Here is a 21,317-nt window from a genome sequence, read left to right on the forward strand (position 1 = left end):
ACTCTGAAATATGGCCTGTTCTGTTTTTTTTTTAAATAGAAATTGAATTCTGAATTTGTTTTAAGTAAATGGCAGCTGGTATTTTGAAGCTGAACAGATGAACACTTGTTAACATAGAAACATAGAAAATAGCTGCAGGAGTAGGCCATTCAGCTTTGCAGCAGCTAGCAATCCTGAATGGGGACCCTGCCTGACGCTTTGTTTCACTCCCCCCACTCCTGCCCCGCCCCCCCAAAAAAAATCTAGGAATATTAAGACCAATTGTATCCACCCTTTAGTAACTCAGCACAGATTAAGAATCAAAGCCGGGGAACTTCCTACCATGTACTGCTCAGCAGCATACTACATAGTGCATTTGCCCACTGAGCCCTCGAGGGATTTTACCTCCTTTTTATAAAAATGAATGTTACCAAACAATTACTGTGTTTAATTTTTTTAAATTAAATGGTGGTTAATTCATTTCACACAAGAAGTGCTCTGAGCCACCTCTCCCTTCTAATCTCCGATCTAGGGCATTGCTGCCAATGTGGGTCATAGTACAAATAGCAGAATATGATGGGAGTTGATAGTAAGGAATGGCTGGTGTGGTAGTGTCCTCATGAAGAAGCTGGTCTAACTGCACAGAAACCAAATGGAGTACTGGACACTGACCAGGTCACCCAGGGCTGAAGAATTGAAGATGACGGGTGGTGAAAATGTGGAACTAACTGTCTGAGAAGGGCAAAAACTATTGAGGTGTTTTGAAAGGAGACTGGGAGGTTGTGGAGAAAAGTATCCGTATCAGGCAGTCCCTTGTATCGAGGATGACTTGCTTCCACACCAAAAAGGGATGAGTTCACAGGTGTTTCAATGAGGGACCTGACATTCTAGGTCCCGAACTACATCCTGAAGGGTGGAAGATGCCTGTGCGTGGATTCTTTTAACGTGTGGTGGCCGTTGCACACCAGCCACCACACGGGCTTGACGGAGCTAGGTCTTGGTCCAGTGGCAAGGGTTTAGGGTTACGTAGATAGAGTTCCTGTGGCTAACAAAAATGGCAGAGTGGACTGGATGGAGCAAGTCGCCTGTATCTGTAACACTCCGTGGCTTGGCTTGTTGGCCTTCCAACAAGCTGAACCACTGTCCTTGGGAAGGTAAAAAATTGGGAGAAGGGAAAATTATTTTGACTAAGATTTAGCAGAAATGCTGCCTTTTTTAAAAAAAAAACTCTTTCTCAAATATTTAGGCGAGTGTTTCAATGGCTGGCTGGAACCATTGCTGGGAAGAATAGCTGAAAATTACACTGCCGTGGTGAGCCCGGACATCACTACCATTGACCTCAATACCTTTGAGGTATCCAAACCCGTCCAGTATGGGAGGCAGCACAACCGGGGGAACTTTGACTGGAGTTTGTCATTTGGCTGGGAGGCCATTCCACCTCATGAGCTGGAAAGAAGAAAAGATGAAACCTATCCCATCAAGTGAGTGTCTTGTGTGTTCAGTGGTTTTAATTGAATTTTTGTGCTCCATAAGACTAGGGCTGAGAAATGGAATGTGATGTCTAAGCTTTGACTACCTAAAAGGAGACTGGGAGGTTGTGGGGGAAAGTATCAGTATCAGGCAGTCCCTTGTATCGAGGATGACCACCTTCCACACCAAAAAGGGATGAGTTCACAGGTGTTTCATACGTGAAGCATTCCTAGGCCAGTTCTAGCACATCCAGTTGTGTAGTAAAATCTCCAAATCAGAAGATTGGCCTAATTGTTTGCGTTGTCACCCTAGCAATTCCTTGGGCTCGAGATTGCTAATCAGTTGCTCTGTGGGGAAGGTGTCCACAAGGAACTGGGTTGAAGTTGCCTAACCCCATTTCATGTTGGACTCTTGCAATTGTGAAATTGAATTCAATAAATCTGGTCATTTGTGGGTTGGCAACTGAGTTGTGTTTTTTTTTTTAAATGCACAACTGGTTCATTACTGGACAGGAACCTGGCCTCATCATCATAGGCAGTCCCTCGGAATCCAGGAAGACTTGCTTCCACTCTTAAAATGAGTCCTTAGGTGGCTGAACAGTCCAATACGAGAACCATAGTCCCTGTCACAGGTGGGACAGATGGTCATTGAGGGAAGGGGTGGGTGGGACTGGTTTGCCGCACGCTCCTTCCGCTGCCTGCGCTTGGTTTCTGCATGCTCTCAGCGACGAGACTCGAGGTGCTCAGCGCCCTCCCGGATGCACTTCCTCCACTTAGGGTGGACTGTTCTTTGGCCAGGGACTCCCAAGTGTCTGTGGGGATGTTGCACTTTATCAGGGAGGCTTTGGGGGTGTCCTTGTAACGTTTCCTCAGCTCACCTTTGGCTCGCTTGCCGTGAAGGAGTTCCGAGTAGAGCGCTTGCTTTGGGAGTCTCGTGTCTGGCATGCGAACAATGTGGCCCGCCCAGCGGAGCTGATCAAGTCTGGTCTGGCCTACATGTGGCTCCAGTCTCACACTCTGTGGTTGACTCTTAATGGCCTCAGGGCAGCAATGGAAGGGATGGGCAATGAATCCTGCCTTGCCTGTGGCGCCAATATCCGAAGAACAAATGTCTTGTTCCCAACAGTGGGATTGGTAACCGAGCAGAATTCAAACCCAGGTCCCAGAAGTGTGTCAACCCATTGTACCACTGGGGGTCCATTGATGCTTTTTTTAATATATATAATAATATAGTTCCTGTTCAAGAATGTTTCAGTTACACAGGAAACCACACTTTAGTGGCTAGCTTAGTGGAATCAATGCCCTTTTGTCTCACCCCGTGACACAAAAATTCCCCTTCCCTGACCAGCCAGGATGAGGTATTTCTTTTAAGTTTGTTTTTTGACAACTTAAGTGTCTCGGGTTTTGTGACTTGCCAGCTCAGCATACTTCCTCTTGAAATAATAGCTCACGCCTCCACAACTGTTTCTAGGGCCTTGTAGCTTTTCCTGACCATTACACCATTTTCATCTGGCATCTTTTAATGGTTTCCTCGCGTTTTGACCGTTCTCTTCTCTTCTAAACCACAGGCCTGTGCTGTCCTCTGGGTAAAGCTCCTCTACCTTAATCCCCTCACTCACAAGGTTAATGGTGCTGGTTAATCCCTCTCTACACCAGTGCTTGGGAGTTATTCAGTCACCACAGCTCTTGCAAATAGCAATTGTGTTTTATGAATGTCCTGTTTATTCTAGTCCGATGAATCCACACCGAGTGGTTTACATCAATCGCTACCCATTCCTTAACACCCATTTAATACAAAACTGCATTTGCAAATATAACGTATGTACTCCGGAGCTCTTTCTCTCTTCTCCTCCGCCCACCCCCCCCGCAACCTCCAAATGTCTTGGCTAGTTCGGGCAGTCAATGGCTGAGCGTTGCAGACCAGAAAGTCTTGCCTTCGATCCCTGGTCCTTGCTGAATTTATTGAGCTCAGGCAGGATGGTGGTGAAGTAATGATGGTGTCAAGCTTTGCTGTGTCATCCCTCGTAGTGGAATAGCCTGGCAACACTGTGTCTAGGCTCGTGCACGAAGAATGGCGAGGTACTGGAGGTGGTGGGGTAGGCCGGGGGCGGGGGGGGGAAACCATCCCGGCACATTGAACCATAGTCCAGGAAAGAGTCCGTGCCTTCCAAAGAGCAAAACAGGAGAAAATTGGCAAAAATAAGGAGGGGAAAGGTCATAAATGCTCCTAACCTCTGGTACTGTAAATTATGGGGAATCTACACGATGCACACTTAAATAGGGCAGCTGAGGTAGCCAAGAATTTGACCCCTGCAGTGGGTACGTGGTTAAAGCTTGCTTGACTTTTAACCTCTGTGGATTTTTCATGGTTTCTAACGAAATAGATGGAGTATTGACACTTCTTCCCACCCATAGGCTACAGACTATAATTATCCGAATCATTACTGTACCGAAGAAGTGCAGCTATGACGTTGCTAAGGGTGAAATTACACCCTAGCACAGTCTCTTCCTCGTATTAAATATTTTAATTATATATTTTTGTGTATAACCTATTTTTCCTCTCTTGGCTACGAGACAACTGTCTTTATTGTAATTGTATGTAATCCAAAAAGGATGTCTTTCCCCATAATAGTTGACTTTTAGTTTGATTCCAATTGAACACATTCGAGCTGAAAACACAAAAGCAGAGGCTGTGTGGTTTTGGAATGGGATGTGCAAGGAGGATTTTTGACTGGAAAGTGTCAATGCAGTGGGTACTAGGTGGGACAGTGTATCGGAAGACCCAAATGGGGAAAATGACCAGCAGACAACTGCAGGAGCTGGCAGAGAGGCAAGCATGTTCGTGAGGCCTTGTGACGTCTATGGCAAGCTTGGCTATGATGCCTGCCCACTCGACCAGAAGCCTTGATACTGGCAACTGCACATAACCTGCCTGTGTTTCTGAGGCTAGGATGCACTTTTGCTTCCTGTCATTTCTTATGCCTGGAAGGCCAACCAAACATGACACTGTATGTTGGTGTTTTTTCCTACATTTTTGTTTTCAGGAATAACACTTTTATTAGTTCACTGAAGATTTTCACAGTGGGCCTGAATTTTCCAGGAGATTGCACCAGAGTAATGATGCATTAACAACATGCGCTATTATTAATATGTGAAAGTTCCAGGAAATAATGGAGTAGGTGAGTTATGCCACGAGTTGCGTTGCACCATAATTTGGTGGGATATTTGTGCCGCTCCGACGACTGATAAAAGTTTGTATTTGCGGCTCAGCCCACCATTGCAGTCAAAGACGATCGGCAATAATTATGTGCTGCAGCTGGCTAAAAAATCATGGTGCGAGTGGCCTGCTATTGACGTGAATTTTGGCCCTCGCGTGACTTTCGGCCTGGGAGTCTAACAGGACCGTTCAAGCGGGAGCCTCCGCCCAGCAGTCTGGAAATTGTTCTGAGAGCTTCCTTTTTCTAATTCCCTCGGCGTTAACGGTCTTTTCTCGCCAGTTTTGCCATCCAGAGTCCTGTTCGTGTCGAAAAGCAATTAATTGCAGGACCCCCCACCTCTTTCTACATGCGTGGAAGGTGAAAGCATTGCAATGGCCTATCTACTGGGTGTTCCACCCATTCATGGGTGACCTGGAGGGGAGGCGGGCACGACACTTGAGGCGCCAGAGCCTGATCTCTCTACTCCGTCCTTCCACCCACCGCCCTTGCCCCGGAGAGTGTACAGGGAACACATGCTGCTTCAGACACTGCCAGAGGAGCTGTGTGCACGCACACTGCATTACACCAAGGGAGCAAGACCTGAAACCATGGTCTAACTCCCACAGGGCCTCGTCAGTGGCAACGAAGGTGATAACGGCCTTCAATTTCTATTTCTCCCACTCCTTCCAGTCCGACACTGGAGTCCTTAACATCAGCCAAGGAGCTGTCAGGACCTGCGTTCAACAGGTGACCGATGCCCTCTACCACAGCGCATCCAACTTTATTAAATGCGAAATATTCCCTGGCCAGCAAAGAGACCGGTTGATCAATTTCCACTGGATTGCTGGCTTCCCCAGGGTCCAGGGGGCTATCGCTGGGACCCACATGCTACTGAGGAACCAGTTAGCACACTGATGGTCTGCCCTTAGTCATGGTGTGGTTTATTAAATGCACTGGTAATGCCAATCGTCCAACATTAGTACTGTATTGCGCCCATCTAGTTTAAGATTGTTTTGATGCGCTGTTTGATTTGGACACTATTTTGATCCCCTCTCTGGTGTATTATTGACATGTCAACTTGAGCCTGTCCCTTTAATCAACAGGAAGGGTTAACACTCACTAAATGTGCTAATTGTCGGCGATTCCCAACTGAGGATCCTGCACCTTAACTCCGAGCAAGCGCTCGCAACGCCTTTGTCCTTTGCCATTCCACCATCCACGACTTATTCAGCAGGGAGGGAGCAAGGTGGATGGATCCCAGGGGACAAAAGTTTTGCGATCTTTTCTTTTAAATCTTCCTGCGACCGTTCTATGGGAAAAGGAAAGGGCAGACACTAAAAATGACTTTTTTCAGCCTTTTGTAAAGTTTTTTTAAAAAATTGTTATTAACTTTTTAAAGATGATTTCAGAAGTTGCAGCTCGCTTGCCTCTCAGTGCTGCCCCTCAATCTGAGTTACGGCGTCTGTTCTCTGCTTTTTATAGTGCCGTGCGGTTGGTCTGCAGGGTAAGCCATTGGCTGCAGCGTGCACGAGGTCCCTGATGCATCACTGACCTCGCCACGCTGTAAATGGATTGACATTCCAGCAAATTACGGCGTAAGTATAGTGCGACATGAACGGAGAGCGCAAATGTCTGAGTGCGGCGGGCGTCGTCAAACGCGGCATTGCAGCAAGTCCAGGCCCAATATCCGATACCATGGCGCGAAAGGTTTTTGTTGACCGCAGTTCTTTCCTCACGAGTTCTTTCCTTTTTGAAAATCCAGATGGCTGGGGATTATGGCAATTCGTGACCATTAAATCTAAGCTTCGGAATCGTAAGCCCAGCCAGACTCCCACGTGCAAGTATCAGGAGTCCAGTTGGGAATTTGGAAGAGTCAAAGTGAAGAAACCAGTTAGCCCACTGGCCTGCCCCAGATGTGGTGTAATTTACCAAATGCATTGGTGACATCAATCGTCCAACGTCAGTATTGCGCCTATCTATTTTAAGATTGTTTTGATGGGCTGTTCGATTTGGACAATGTTTCGATCCCCTCTGTGATGTACAATTGGCATGTCGATCTGCCATTAGACACCTGGCTGGATCTAACACTGGGTAGAACACTCCATACAACTCTGAAACCAGAATTGAAATCCAAGCCAGAAGTGAGTCTTGGCAGATCCCAGTGGATACTAATGGGCATCCTTTGTCTACGGGCAGGGATTGTAGTAATGGGGATTGGAAATATCAGGCTGAGGCAGTAATGGATGCTGTTCTGAGGCTCGAGACAAGGTGCACAGTTAAGGTAGTGCAAAGGGAGCTCCAATCTATACCTGATTCTGGAGTGCTTGAGGATGTCACTGTATGCAAAGAGGAACAGGAGCACTCACTTTGAGACAAGAGTACATTTTTAAAACCAAACCCAGATCAGTTGGATGAATGTTGAAGATGCACAGCACTTTTGCTTTCTATATAAACAAGGGATTCACTTATAATTGTCTCTGATCATTTAACTGATCTGTAACACTGGTGAGAGAGTCCATCAACCGGCTCGTTTGAATTACAGTGAAAATAATTATGTAATATTTAGATAAATGTGTTCAAGGATGGGGTCTGCCTGAGTTTACTTAATTGAAACACTGATCTGGGCTGAATCATCATTTTCATGACCGTACCTTTGTGAAAACTGAGGCCCACGTGTAACAAAAACCAATGGAGGAAACAGGAATGCTGAATGTTTTCACAAAGCCGACTCTGTAGTGACAGAAAATGGTCTCTCTCTCGTTTCAAATCAAGGACATCTATTTGGCCTATTCAAATGCAAAGGGATTTTTACCTGGAATTTGAATGCAGCATTATCGGTCTAGGAAAGCAGCTTAGAAATAAAATGGAGGCCGTCTTACGACGACCATGTTCTCTCCAGCTGCTTCTGCCAAAGTTGATAAATAGCTAAGGGAGGTTTGCTTTCTTTGTGCTCAGAACTGTCTGGAGGTTCTCCCACTGTGCTTCTACCCGTATTACAGCTGCTCAGTTCTGTCATCTTGCTCCAGTCAGGGCTGAAGAATTGGACACCTGAGCAGTGGACATTCCTGTATAAATCCTAGTACTGCTTCAGGAGTCAGCTCATGGGAGAGCACGAAATTATGATGGGCACTTGTCTTGAGCTGTCGACACTACTGCTTCATGGGACATGGCAGGGTGTACAGGAGTTTGAGGTCTTGGAGATGTGCCCGTCTTAACTTCCTGCCACCTGTGTCCGTGGACCCTCGAGGTTATATTACTTAAGGTAACGTACAACTGGTTTCATACATTTCAAAATTCTATACCTAATAGTGTCGCTGAGAACAGAAAAACATTGTATTGCGCCAATAGGGATTCTAAGAACACCACAGTATCCATTGTGGGCCTGCCATCACCACAAGGACTGCAGCGGTTCAAGCTCCAGGCCCACCGCATGTATTCAGACTTTTGATGGCCACCCAAGTCTTGCGTTGCTCAATAAATATGGTGAATTTGCTACATGTGAAGTAACATTTATCAGCTGTTTGAAAACAATACCAATATTGTGGGTCTTCTCTTTTTAGAGAGAATGTCTCGCTGGTCATGTGGGTGAGCATCAATTCAGCAGAAAATTAAACTATACAATCTCTCTACGGCCAATACATTTGATTTTTAGTTTATTTTCAGGACTCCCACGTTTGCTGGTGGCCTCTTTGCGATCTCCAAAGCTTACTTTGAACTGATTGGAACATACGACAACCAGATGGAAATATGGGGAGGAGAGAATGTGGAAATGTCATTCAGGGTAAACGCAAATGCTTCTGTTTATAATGCCATGGCTGTGTATGTTGATCGATTTTAAATATGAATGAGGCCTTGTGGCCGAATATGCAGAGGCATTGCCAATTGTAGTAGTAAGCCAGGCCAGGGAGGCCCCTGGATCAATTCCTGGTGTGTGCTCCGTTAGCTGATCTCCACCAGGACACCAGTTGAGACACCTCAATTGGCCTCGGTGCTTCTGAGCTAATTAGTGGGGGGGAAAAAAATCAGCCAATGTTCCCACTCTTAATCACGACCCAGTGAACTCTGCTGGAAAGTGTGTGGATGTTTGGTGAGGGCAGAATCCGACATGGCTCTGATGCCCTCCCTGGGCACAGAAAGAATGGTTAGAATGAAATCCTAAAAGGCACCCATGGAAATCATAAGTTTGAGTCTTCATTAGAAGAACTACATGTTTTTGCCTTATCAAATTTAGTGTTCTGGATTTTTTTGCATAAAAAATATTTGCAGTGCACTGGCAGACTATAATTACTGACTAATTTTGATATTACCATCAAGCAGCTGATTGACCTGGATGTCCTTTTGACCTCGAGTCAAACTCATTTCAGTTTATGACTCTTGGAGACTTCTTTGATCAACCTGGGTTGGATTCGAGCCCAGATCTCAAAGCTGAAAAGCCAGCTCTCATACCCAGTACCTAAATTCTTTTTGGAAAAAAAAACTGAGGATATAAATCTTCTATCTAATATAAATTCATAAGGTCCCAAATTTATTCGCTGGCTATATTAGTGCTTGTTCTGAGTTTGGTGTGTAGTTTAGAAGTACATAAAAAAAATAATTATTGCCATTCTGTGACTGTATTTGATACTGAGAAATGTGGCCACAAGCCTCGACTGATATTGACTTTTATTGGTTTATGGAAGGTGCATTTTGACTCCAACAATAAATATATTCAAATTAAATCTTTTTTTTTAAACCTAGCAGTGTAGTCACCATGCTTTCAATATCTATAGTGAATGCAGGTAGATTATCAAGACAAAAATTGACAGTGTCAGCTTTGGCTCAGTAGTTTCACTCTCGCCTCTGAGTCCAGAAGGTTGTGGGTTCAAATCCCACTTCAGGACTTGAGCTCATGATCTAGGCTAACACTCCAGTGCAGTGCTGAGGGAGTGCTGCACTGTCGGAGGTGCCATCTTTCTGCTGAGCCGTTAAACTGATTTCTCAGGTGGGTGTAAAAGATCCCATGGCACTATTTCAAAGAAGAGCAGGGGGGTTTTCCCCGGTGTCCTTATCACATTGCTGTTTGTGGGAGCTTGCTGTGCGCAAATTGACTTTTGTTGCCTACATTACAACAGTGACTACATTTCAAAAGTGCTTCATTGGCTGTAAAGCGCTTTGGGACATCCTGAGGTCGCGAAAGGCGCTATATAAATGCCTGTCATAGGACATGTAACCATTACTAATTTATATATATATATTTTTAAGTCTCTGATGTTATCCGGGCAGATCAGAAGGCTAGCTTGTTAGAATACTGTTCAATCTAGTTATCACTTTGTATTCCTCTGACTCGGGCCTCTTGTAGCCATCTAGGATCCACGCTCTGGAAAGCCCTCTTTAAAAGTGACATTTTTGACCAAGTTATTGGTCATCCTTCCTACTATCTCCTTCTTTGTCTTGGTGTCCATTTCTGTCTGATTACGCCTCTGAAAAGTGCCTTTTAGATGTTTTCCTGTGTTAAAGGCACTATATAAACTCTCTTTCTCCCATTGTTTCTCGGGCACTTTAAAGGTGTGTTATGTTTTGGTAACACAATCCCAGCCGTTTCTTCACCGATCAGTTTATCCCATCCAGTTCTTGAAACATCTCCGCTTCAACCCCTCCACCAACCACGCCTAATCCAACTTTAAGTCCAGCAAGCAAAACGTTATTTAACTGAGTGAGAGTGGCCCTGAGGTCCATTTTTTTTTGGGGGGGGGGGCGCGGGGGGCGGTGCAGGAATGTTTGCTGGTAATTATGGTGACCTCAATCAGTGCTGCTTCCAGAATTGTTTAGAGACGAACTATAAGGGGATTGTCATTTGAATGGCCAAGCTCTATCTTTGGGGAGATGTAAAGAAGAGAAAAATATCAGGCACAGTCATGTAATCCTGTGTCGATTGATATTCTGAGGAGGAATGTCTTTTTTGAGATGGGGATTGAGAGTTGCACAGATACTAATATATCGGGGTTATGAAGGGGGATGGCGATCTTGGCTGGGGTGGGGGAGAAGGGGGAGACGTCTATGTTAGCAGTAACATTGCTTGGATTGTGGAGGAGTTATATAAATGCAAGCTTGTTCTTTTTTTCTCCCTATCATTTATGAAATAGTCGAGACTGTGTGATGGTTGGGTGGTGGTGGAAGAGAGAGACTGTAGGTTCTTTCTGGATGATAAATTCAGGTGAGTTAAATGGCCTTGCTCACCTGTGTAGATTTTGTAAATAGGAAACAACTGAAGAATGAAGGTTTTTAAAAGGTCCAGTGGGAACAGGATCAGGATCAAATGTAGGCTTGATCACCTGATTTTCTCTTTCCAAGCTTTCTTGGGAATATGGAATGTGCTTTTAATTTAGTAAACTATTATGTAAACACTGCCATGCACTTTATATTTTTGTATTTGAAAAATAATTCATTTTGAACAGCAGTGTTTCTAAGCATGTAAAACTCCATGCAAAGTCTGGACTAATTGCTGGAACTGGTGCTTCAGGGTTAGATGTTTGTGGAGCTGAGGTAAGACCTGCCAGAAGGTGGCGCTGTAGTGCAGTGTCATTAAAGTCATTCTTCTTTGCTCCAAAGAATATTTTTTTGAACTCTACTGCATTGCTGTATTTCAGCTTTTGAAACCTGTATTGGCTGTTGATGAGCTGGATCAGTGTCTATTCTGTAGAACAGGCAAGGATCAAGTCTTTCATGACACTCCAAGGACTTGAGCATGTGGACTGACACTCCAGTGCAGTGCTGAGGGAGCGCTGCACTGTCGGAGGTGCCATCTTTCGGATGAACCGTTAAACCAAGGCCCCGTCTGTCCCCTCGGGTGGCCGTAAAAGATCCCACGGTACTTACTTGAAGAAGAGTAGGAGAGTTCTACCTGGTGTCCTGGCCAATATTTATCCCTCAATTAACATCTAAAACAGATTATCTGGTCATTATCACATTGCTGTTAGTGGGTGTTTGCTGTGTGCAAATTGGCTGCTGCATTGCCCACATTACAACAATGACTACACTTCAAAAGTACTTCATTGGCTGTAAAGCACTTGGGACGGCCTGAGGCTGTGAAAGGCGCTATAGAAATGCAAGCTTGTTCTTTTTTTCTCTCTCTCATTTACAAAATAGTCGAGACTGTGTGATGGTTGGGTGGTGGTGGAAGAGAGAGACTGTAGGTTCTTTCTGGATGATAAATTAAGGTGAGTTAAATGGCCTTGCTCACCTGTGTTGATTTTGTAAATGGGAAACAACTGAAGAATGAAGGTTTTTAAAACGTCCAATGGGAACAGGATCAGGATCAAATGTAAGCTAGGGGAGGCCATTTTCTGGATGTTCAACGTGTGTTTTTTGTTGGAGGGGTGGGAGAGAAGGGTGCATGGGAGGAGATGAACAGGTTTCCTGACAGTTATACTAAAGTTGGCTCCTTTATTCTGGCACCAAAGTCTGAGACTAGTTTTCAGTGAAACAATATAGGCATGGGGGCGGGGAGGAAGGGAAGGGAAGGGAAGGGAAGGGAGAGCGTAGACTGGGAGAGTAAAGGACAATACAATTGGAGAAGAGTTGAAATTTTGAGTACTCAACGCCATCATTGACTTGGATGAGCTTAGCAGTATGAATAAACTGAAGATACATAGTGGCAGCACTGTGCATTAACAATCTGTATCTGTACTGATGGTTCCATTCCTTGAACCTGCCTGAATCAGTAACTCCTCAGTTAGTTCCCTCATCGTGCTGTCTTCAACCACTATTTGAACAAGAATATATATTTGAACAGGATGTTAGATGGCTACAATCTTGTTTAATGAGGTCCATTTTTGTTAAGGGATACAGATCATGGCATTCCCTCAAGAAATTCAAATGTTTCCTCCTACATTTTACTGCAGCATGCAAAGGGTTAATAAACCAACGTTACTGAAAATGGTGTATTTGTCTGATCAAGGAAATTCTGTACTGAAATGAAAGCCTTTTGCGGTTCAGCATTGGCTAACGGCCATGTTGCCTACCTTTGTTTTAGGTCTGGCAATGTGGTGGGCAGTTGGAGATCATCCCTTGCTCTGTGGTCGGCCACGTGTTCCGTAACAAGAGCCCTCACAGCTTCCCGAAGGGTGTGCAGGTAATTGCCCGCAACCAAGTACGCCTGGCTGAGGTCTGGATGGATCACTACAAGGAGTTGTTCTACAGGAGGAACCAGCAGGCGGAGAAGATGGCCCAGGAGGTGGGTGACACAACTGCAGTTCTTTATTTCTCAAATCGTATAAATAGTCTTTTTTTTAATTGATTTTTTTTTTCTTCTCCCAATGCTTGCTTACCGGGGATCTCTGCGAGCAGATCCTATTCCCTGCGTTCCAGTCACGGTCTTTTCCCTTGTAATCTAACTTTAGCAGAGTTGCGTGTCCCGAGGGGATAATCATTGCCTCAATTATAGCAAGCTACTTATTGAATTTAACATGGTCTCGCATTATACTGCTAGACATCTTCAGGCCGGTACATATTAAACACAGATAAGATTTGACAGACTACAGCAATGTATTTACTCACAGTATGAAAAAAGATATGAAGCACAAAGTTTAGCAAAGGCTTAAATTACAATATTAAACATAAATACGAGAAAGTCCATAATGCATCAAATACCCTTTGTAAGAATAACTACTGAAGAGATAGAACCATGATGGTTGACTGATCAAAGTCCTGAGGAAAAACTAATTTAGCAGGGGTCACTTTCAATAGCATTCAACCGAACAGTTAAAGCAGAGTGAGCAATAGTCCCTTGATCTCACAATTCTGAAAGAACCCCTGAATTGTTTGAACCTGAGGATTTTGTTCACTTAAAAAAAAAAATGTAATGTAACATTACGTTCAAATATACAATTAACAATGCGGCGTACAATTGTATATATTAAGTATGGAGATAGACGGGATCCACGTTATGTATGAAAAGGGACATTTTTGTCTGTGAAGATACAAACACACAAGCCCACATCAATCTATTGATCAACCAATGAAACTACTTTGCTATATTCAAAAGATACTTTCTTCCTCCATCACCATTCCTAGGTATATCCTGTCCCACAGGCAGGACAGACCCACCCAAGATGGCGGCACAGTGGTAGACAGTGGGGAGGGAGTGGTCCTGGGTGTCCTCAACATTGACTCTGGACCCCATGAAGTCTCATGGCTTCAGGTCAAGCATGGGCAAGGAAACCTCCTGCTGATTACCACCTACCGCCCTCCCTCAGCTAACCCATGTTGAACACCACTTGGAAGAAGCACTGAGAGTAGCAAGGGCACTGAATAGACTCTGGGTGGGGGACTTCAATGTCCATCACCAAGAGTGGCTTGGTAGCACCACTACTGACCGAGCTGGCCAAGGATGTAACTGCCAGACTGGGCCTGTCATGTATCTTACATTATTACTGTATCCTAACATGCTATACATGACTATAATAAGATATGACCTGTAACCACCAGCATACCTTACCACCAGGGGTGCACTTGCAAGAGACAGGTATATAAACAGAGGTCTCAGGCAAGTGCAGCATTCCAGAGCTGTGAAATAAAAGGTGCAGGTCCAGAGTGACCTTGACTTCACTACATGCCTCGTGTGAATCTGTACTGAGGGGACAGGACTTTACAGTGGCGACGAGGATGGGATTACAGAATGCGAACAACGGGTCAGATGAAAAGTACAATGCGGGAGACAATTGGGAGGACTTTATAGAAAGGCTCCAGCAAAGCTTTGTAACCAAAGACTGGTTAGGCGACGATAAGGCAGACAAGAGAAGAGCCCATCTCTTGACCAGCTGTGGCTCGAAAACATACGCTTTAATGAAGGATCTGTTGGCACCCGAGAAACCAGCAAGCAAGTCGTTTGAAGAATTGAGCACACTGGTAAGAGACCACCTGAAGCCGGTGAGCAGCCTACACATGGCCAGACACAGGTTCTACAACTACAGACGCTGTGTGGGCCAGAGCATACCCGACTTCGTGGTGGAACTTCGGAGGTTGGCTAGTTTATGTGAGTTCTCCGATGAACTGAGGAGAGAAATGCTGAGAGACTTTTTCATTGAAGGAATAGGCCACGCAGGCATATTCCGAAAGCTCATAAAGACCAAGAACCTGACCTTAGAGGCAGCAGCACTGGTTGCACAGACATTCTTGGTAGGGGAAGAAGAAACGAGGTTGATTTACAATGCAGGTACGACAACTAATGAAATAATGGAACAAGGAGTTCACAGCATTAGACAAGCTGCTACCCCCACACACAGACAAAACCGGGAGAACAGGTTTTCGACAGCAGGCAGTGGCAACAGAAGCCATCAAGGGCCACAGGAACGGCCGTTCACACCTCATCAACCCACAATGCGAGCAATCAACTACAAACTGAGAGAAGCTCAAGAGAGATCAGCCAGACGCAGCTCATTCTTTGCAAGCAGTCTGTGCTGGAGGTGTGGGGGTGGGCACTCGTCAAGGGGATGTCTATTTCAGCAGGCTGTTTGCAGGAACTGTGAATATACAGGGCATTTGGCCCGCATGTGCAAAAAAAACAGCAGCTCGACTGGTATACGAATCGGATGGGTCGGAAAGCGGACCAGAAGACGGTGGGGACAGTACCCGGGACACCGATGTACAGCGGGTCAACACGATCAATGGCCGCTGCTCCTACGACAGGACGCCTCCTATAATGATGAGGGTCCTACTCAACGGGATATCTGTCAACATGGAGCTGGATACGGGAGCGAGTCAATCTCTCATGGGCGCTCAACAATTTGAACAACTGTGGCCGCATAAAAGAGACACACCAAAACTCACAAGGGTCTTATGTTCTTATGTTCTTATGTTTTATGTAACTAGACAGGCTTCTGCGGGAAGGCATTATATCATCTGTGGAATTTAGCGACTGGGCAAGTCCCATCGTCCCAGTCATGAAGCTTGATGGATCCGTACGAATCTGTGGGGACTACAAATCTACCATAAACAGAGTCTCCCGACAGGACCAGTACCCGCTGCCCAGAGCGGAGGACTTATTTGCCACATTGGCTGGAGGTAAACTTTTCTCAAAACTAGACCTCACATCTGCGTATATGACGCAAGAATTGACCGAGGAATCCAAGCTACTCACCACCATCAACACACATCGAGGCCTTTTCATGTACAATCGATGCCCATTCGGCATCAGGTCGGCAGCTGCCATATTCCAGCGCAACATGGAGAGTCTGCTCAAGTCCATCCCGGGGACGGTTGTATTTCAAGACGACATACTTATCACTGGCAGGGACACCGACTCCCATCTCCGTAATTTGGAGGAAGTACTAAAGCAGTTGGATCGGGTAGGCCTACGAGGCAAGAAATCCAAGTGCCTGTTTCTCGCACCCAAGGTTGAATTTTTGGGCAGAAGGATTGCCGCTGATGGAATCCGCCCAACAGAGTCCAAAACAGAAGCAAATCGCTTGGCACCCAGGCCCCGGAATGTCTCAGAACTGCGTGCCTTTTTCGGGCTACTCCATTACTTTGGGAACTTTATGCAGAACTTAACCACGCTGCTGGAGCCTCTCCACGTGCTACTCAGGAAGGGGTGCGATTGGTTTTGGGGGGACGCCCAGGAACGCGCCTTCAATAAGGCACGCAACCTTCTGTGTTCTAACAGTGTTTTGACTTTCTTTGATCCAGGTAAAAAGCTAGTTCTCACATGCGATGCGTCAGCGTATGGGGTCGGGTGCGTTTTGCAACATGTCAATAGTGCGGGCAAATTACAACCCATAGCTTATGCCTCCAGGTCACTTTCGCGGGCGGATCGCGGGTACGGAATGGTAGAGAAGGAGGCGCTCGCGTGCGTGTATGGTGTCAAAAAGATGCACCAATACCTTTTCGGGGCCAAGTTCGCATTAGAAACTGACCACAAGCCTCTCACGTCCCTCCTATCCGAGAGCAAGGCAATAAACGCCAATGCCTCGGCGCGAATTCAACGGTGGGCACTCATGCTGGCGTCCTATGACTATACCATAAGGCACAGACAGGCACAGACAACTGTGCCGATGCGCTCAGCAGGCTACCCCTGGTGACCACGGAAGGGTCTGACGAACAGGACTGAGAGATAGTCATGGCAATCAATGCCTTTGAGTCCACAGGTTCGCCCATGACGGCTCGCCAAATCAGAGCCTGGACAGCCAGTGACCCCACGTTATCCTCAGTAAAAAGATGTGTCCTAACCGGTGATTGGGCAGAGGCTCGCGATGCCTGCCCCGAGGAATTAAAACCCTTTCACAGGCGCATGCATGAGCTATCACTACAAGCAGACTGCCTGATGTGGGGCAGCCGAGTAGTCATGCCTCTGCGAGGCAGAGAGGCATTTGTCCGCGAGCTCCACCGCGAGCACCCGGGATCGTTCTCATGAAGGCCATAGCCAGATCCCACGTCTGGTGGCCTGGTATTGACGCGGACTTGGAGCTCTGCGTCCGAAGGTGCACCATTTGTGCCCAACTCAGCAATGCCCCCAGGGAGGCTCCACTGAGCCCCTGGCCTACCAAACCGTGGTCGCGGGTGCACATAGACTATGTGGGCCCATTCATGGGCAAAATGTTCCTTGTAGTTGTAGATGCATTTTCAAAGTGGATCGAATGCACCATTTTAAACTCGAGCACAACCTCCACCACTGTGGAGAGCCTCGCAACCATGTTTGCAACGCACGGAATCCCTGACATATTGGTCAGTGACAATGGTCCGTGCTTCACCAGCGCAGAATTCCAAGACTTTATAATTGACCACTGCATAAATCACGTCAAGACGGCACTGTTCAAGCCGGCCTCCAACGGCCAGGCGGAGAGAGCAGTGCAAATCATTAAACAAAGCATGCTTAAAATCCAAGGTCCCACACTGCAGGGTCGCCTGTCGCGACTGCGGTTGGCATACAGATCTCGTCCGCACTCGCTGACTGGGATCCCTCCCGCGCACCTGTTGATGAAAAGGACTTTAAAAACAAGGCTCTCATTAATCCTCCCAGACATGCACGAAATCGTTGAGGCAAAGCGCCGTAAGCTGACTGAGTACCATGACAGAAATTCGAGGGGGAGATGGAATGAGATAGGGGACAAAGTGTTTGTACTAAACTATGGCAGAGGTCCCAAATGGCTTGCAGGGACAGTAACGGGCAAGGAAGGAAAGAGGCTACTGGTAGTACAAATGGACAATGGCAAAACCTGCTGGAGGCATGTAGACCAAGTCAAAAGCAGATTTACCAACAACACTGCAGAACCAGAGGCAGACTACAATGTGGAACTCGCACCACACTGGTGGACAGACAGAGGGAACAACCTGAGGAAAGGGCAATCCCAACAGACAGCCCAGGCGAGTCAACAACAATCACACCAATCGAAACAGACAGCCCAGGCGAGATACCAACAACCACACCCAAAGAAAAACAGACACCAAGGCAAACAACTGAACCACAACTCAGACGCTCCACGCGAAAGCATAGACCACCTGAGAGACTGAACCTATAAAGACAATAAGACCTTGGGTGAGGGTGATGTCATGTATCTTACATTATCATATATAACTGTATCCTAACATGCTATACATGACTGTAATAAGATATGACCTGTAACCACCAGCATACCTTACCACCAGGGGTGCACTTGCAAGAGGCAGGTATATAAACAGAGGTCTCAGGCAAGTGCAGCATTCCAGAGCTGTGAAATAAAAGGTGCAGGTCCAGAGTGACCTTGACTTCACTACATGCCTCGTGTGAATCTGTACTGAGGGGACAGGACTTTACAGGGCCTGCAGCAGGTGGTGAGAGAACCAACACGAGGGGAAAAACCTACTTGACTTCGTCCTCACCAATCTACCTGTCGCCAATTCATCTATCCATGACAGCATTGGTAGCAGTGACCACCACACAGTCATTGTGGAGACGAAGTCCCGTCTTCACACTGAGGACACCCTCCATCGTGTTGTGTGGCACTACCACCGTACTAAATGGAATAGATTCAGAACAGAACTAGCAGTTCAAAACTGGGCATCCATGAGGCGCTGTGGGGCAGCAGCAGAATTGTATTCCACCACAATCTGTAACCTCACGGCCTGGCATATCCCTCACTCTACCATTACTATCAAACCAAGGGACCAACTCTGGTTCAATGAGGAGTGTAGAAGAGCATGCCAGGAGCAGCACCAGGCGAACCTAAAAATGAGATGCCAACCTGGGGAAGCTGCAACTCAGGACTACATGTATGCTAAACAGTGGATTCAGCATGTTATAAACAGAGCTAAGCGATTCCACATTCAACAGATCAGATCAAAGCTCTGCAGTCCTGCCACATCCAGTCGTGATTGGTGATGGACAATTAAACAACTAACAGGAGGAGGAGGCTCCATGATTATCCCCATCCTCAATGATGGCGGAGCCCAGCACGCAAGTGCAAAAGACCAGGTTGAAGCATTTGCAACCATCTTCAGCCACAAGTGCCGAGTGGATGATCCATATCGGCCTCCTCCTGAGGTCCCTACCATCACAGAAGCCAGTCTTCAGCCAATTCAATTCACTCCACGTGATATTAAGAAAGGGCTGAGCGCACCGGATACAGCAAAGGCTATGGGCCCCGACAACATCCCGGCTGTCGTGCTGAAGACTTGTGCTCCAGAACTAGCCGCGCCTTTCGCCAAGCTGTTCCAGTACAGCTACAACACTGGCATCTATCCGACAATGTGGAAAACTGTCCAGGTATGTCCTGTCCACAAAAAGCAGGACAAATCCAATCCGACCAATTACCGCCTCATCAGTCTACTCTGTCAGCAAAGTGATAGTACTGTCGACGACACCTTCCATCAAGCAGCACTTACTCACCAATGACCTGCTCATGATGCCCAGTTTGGGTTCCACCAGGACCACTCTGCTCCAGACCTCATTACAGCCTTGGTCCAAACATGGACAAAAGAGCTGAATTCCAGTGGGTGGGGTGAGATTGACTGCCCTTGACATCAAGGCAGCATTTGACAGAGTGTGGCATCAAGGAGCCCCAGTAAAACTGAAGTCAATGGGAATCAGGGGGAAATCTCTCCACTGGTTGGAGTCATACGCAGCACAAAGGAAGATGGTTGTGGTGGTTGGAGGTCAATCATCACAGTACCAGGACATCGCTGCAGGAGTTCCTCAGGGCAGTGTCCTAGGCCCAACCATCTTCAGCTGCTTCATCAATGACCTTCCCTCCATCATAAGGTCAGAAGTGGGGATGTTCGCTGATGACTGCACAGTGTTCAGTGCCATTCGCAACTCCTCAGATAATGGAGCAGTCCATGCCCGCATGCAGCAAGACCTGGACGACATTCAGGCTTGGGCTGATAAAGGGGTAAGTAACATTCACGCCACACAAGTGCCAGGCAATGACTATCTCCAACATATGAGAGTCTAACCACTTCCCCATGACATTCAACGGCATTACCATCGCCAAATCCCCCACCAGCAACACCATTGACCAGAAAGTTAACTGGACCAGCCACATGAATACTGTGGCTACAAGAGCAGGTCAGAGGCTGGGTATTCTGCGGTGAGTGTCTCACCTCCTGACTCCCCAAAGCCTTTCCACCATCTATAAGACACAAGTCAGGAGGGTGATGGAATACTCTCCACTTGCCTGGATGAGTGCAGCTCCAACAACATTCGAGAAGCTCGACACCATCCAGGACAAAGCAGCCCGGTTGATTGGCACCCCATTCACCACCTTCAACATTCACTCCCTCCACCACCGGCGCACCGTGGCTGCAGTGTGTACCATCTACAAGATGCGCTGCAGCAACTCGCCAAGGCTTCTTCGACAGCACCTCCCAAACATAAGCACATAAGAAATAGGAGCAGGAGTAGGCCATACGGCCCCTTGAGCCTGCTCTGCTATTTAATATGATCATGGCTGATCCGATTATGGACTCGGGTCCACTTCCCTGCTCGCTCCCCATAGCCCCTTATTCCCTGGGCCACGACCTCCATTACCTAGAAGGACAAGGGCAGCAGGGGCATGGGAACACCATCACCTGCAAGTTCCCCTCCAAGTCACACACCATCCTGACTTGGAAATATATCGGCCGTTCCTTCATCATCGATGGGTTAGAATCCTGGAACTCCCTCCCTAACAGCACTGTTGGGAGCACCTTCACCACACGGACTGCAGCGGTTCAAGAAGGCGGCTCACCACCACCTCCTCAAGGGCAACTAGGGATGGGCAATAAATGCTGGCCTTGCCAGTGACGCTGACAGCCCATGAATAAATGTTTTTAAATTATAAATGCAATTCTCTTCTGCCTCTCCCCTGCCCTATATCTCCCCATTCCTCTCCGCCCCCCCCCCGCCCTCACCAAGATGTTGCTCATTCTGGGCTCATGATCCAAACCTGCGTGTCATTCTTGCCATGACGGCAATAGATTGTCATTCTCCATTCCCTTCCAGCATATAATGACGATGTCATGGGCCCCATGTAATACACTGAGGTAACCACTGTGTGGGAGTAGAAGTTAGCCGAAGCATAGGCTTCTAATGAGAATATACTGTAAAGTGGGTAAAATAAAGATCCAGTTGGAATCTCTCCACAGTATACTCCTCTCGATCCCTGAGTACACCACCTCTCGCAGAAATAGATTTCCTGGCCCAGCCCAGTCCAGTTTTTAAATAATATGAATTGTGCTTTCT

At 46.7% G+C, this 21,317-nt stretch overlaps 2 protein-coding genes across 4 annotated transcripts in view; one reads left to right on the forward strand and one right to left on the reverse strand.

Annotated features, from left to right (window-relative positions):
• LOC139240874 (TRAF family member-associated NF-kappa-B activator) overlaps positions 1–21,317 on the reverse strand; it is a 222,872-nt gene that overhangs the window by 123,979 nt on the left and 77,576 nt on the right. The gene's annotated exons all lie outside the window — the stretch shown is intronic.
• LOC139240872 (polypeptide N-acetylgalactosaminyltransferase 6-like) overlaps positions 1–21,317 on the forward strand; it is a 40,894-nt gene that overhangs the window by 11,343 nt on the left and 8,234 nt on the right. Inside the window, exons 4-6 of the mRNA XM_070869374.1 lie at positions 1,226–1,460; positions 8,309–8,426; positions 12,657–12,857. Coding sequence (XP_070725475.1) covers positions 1,226–1,460; positions 8,309–8,426; positions 12,657–12,857 — 554 coding nt within the window. The remainder of the gene's footprint in view (positions 1–1,225; positions 1,461–8,308; positions 8,427–12,656; positions 12,858–21,317) is intronic.

Source organism: Pristiophorus japonicus, chromosome X (genome assembly GCF_044704955.1).
Source record: "Pristiophorus japonicus isolate sPriJap1 chromosome X, sPriJap1.hap1, whole genome shotgun sequence".
Taxonomy (NCBI): domain Eukaryota; kingdom Metazoa; phylum Chordata; class Chondrichthyes; family Pristiophoridae; genus Pristiophorus; species Pristiophorus japonicus.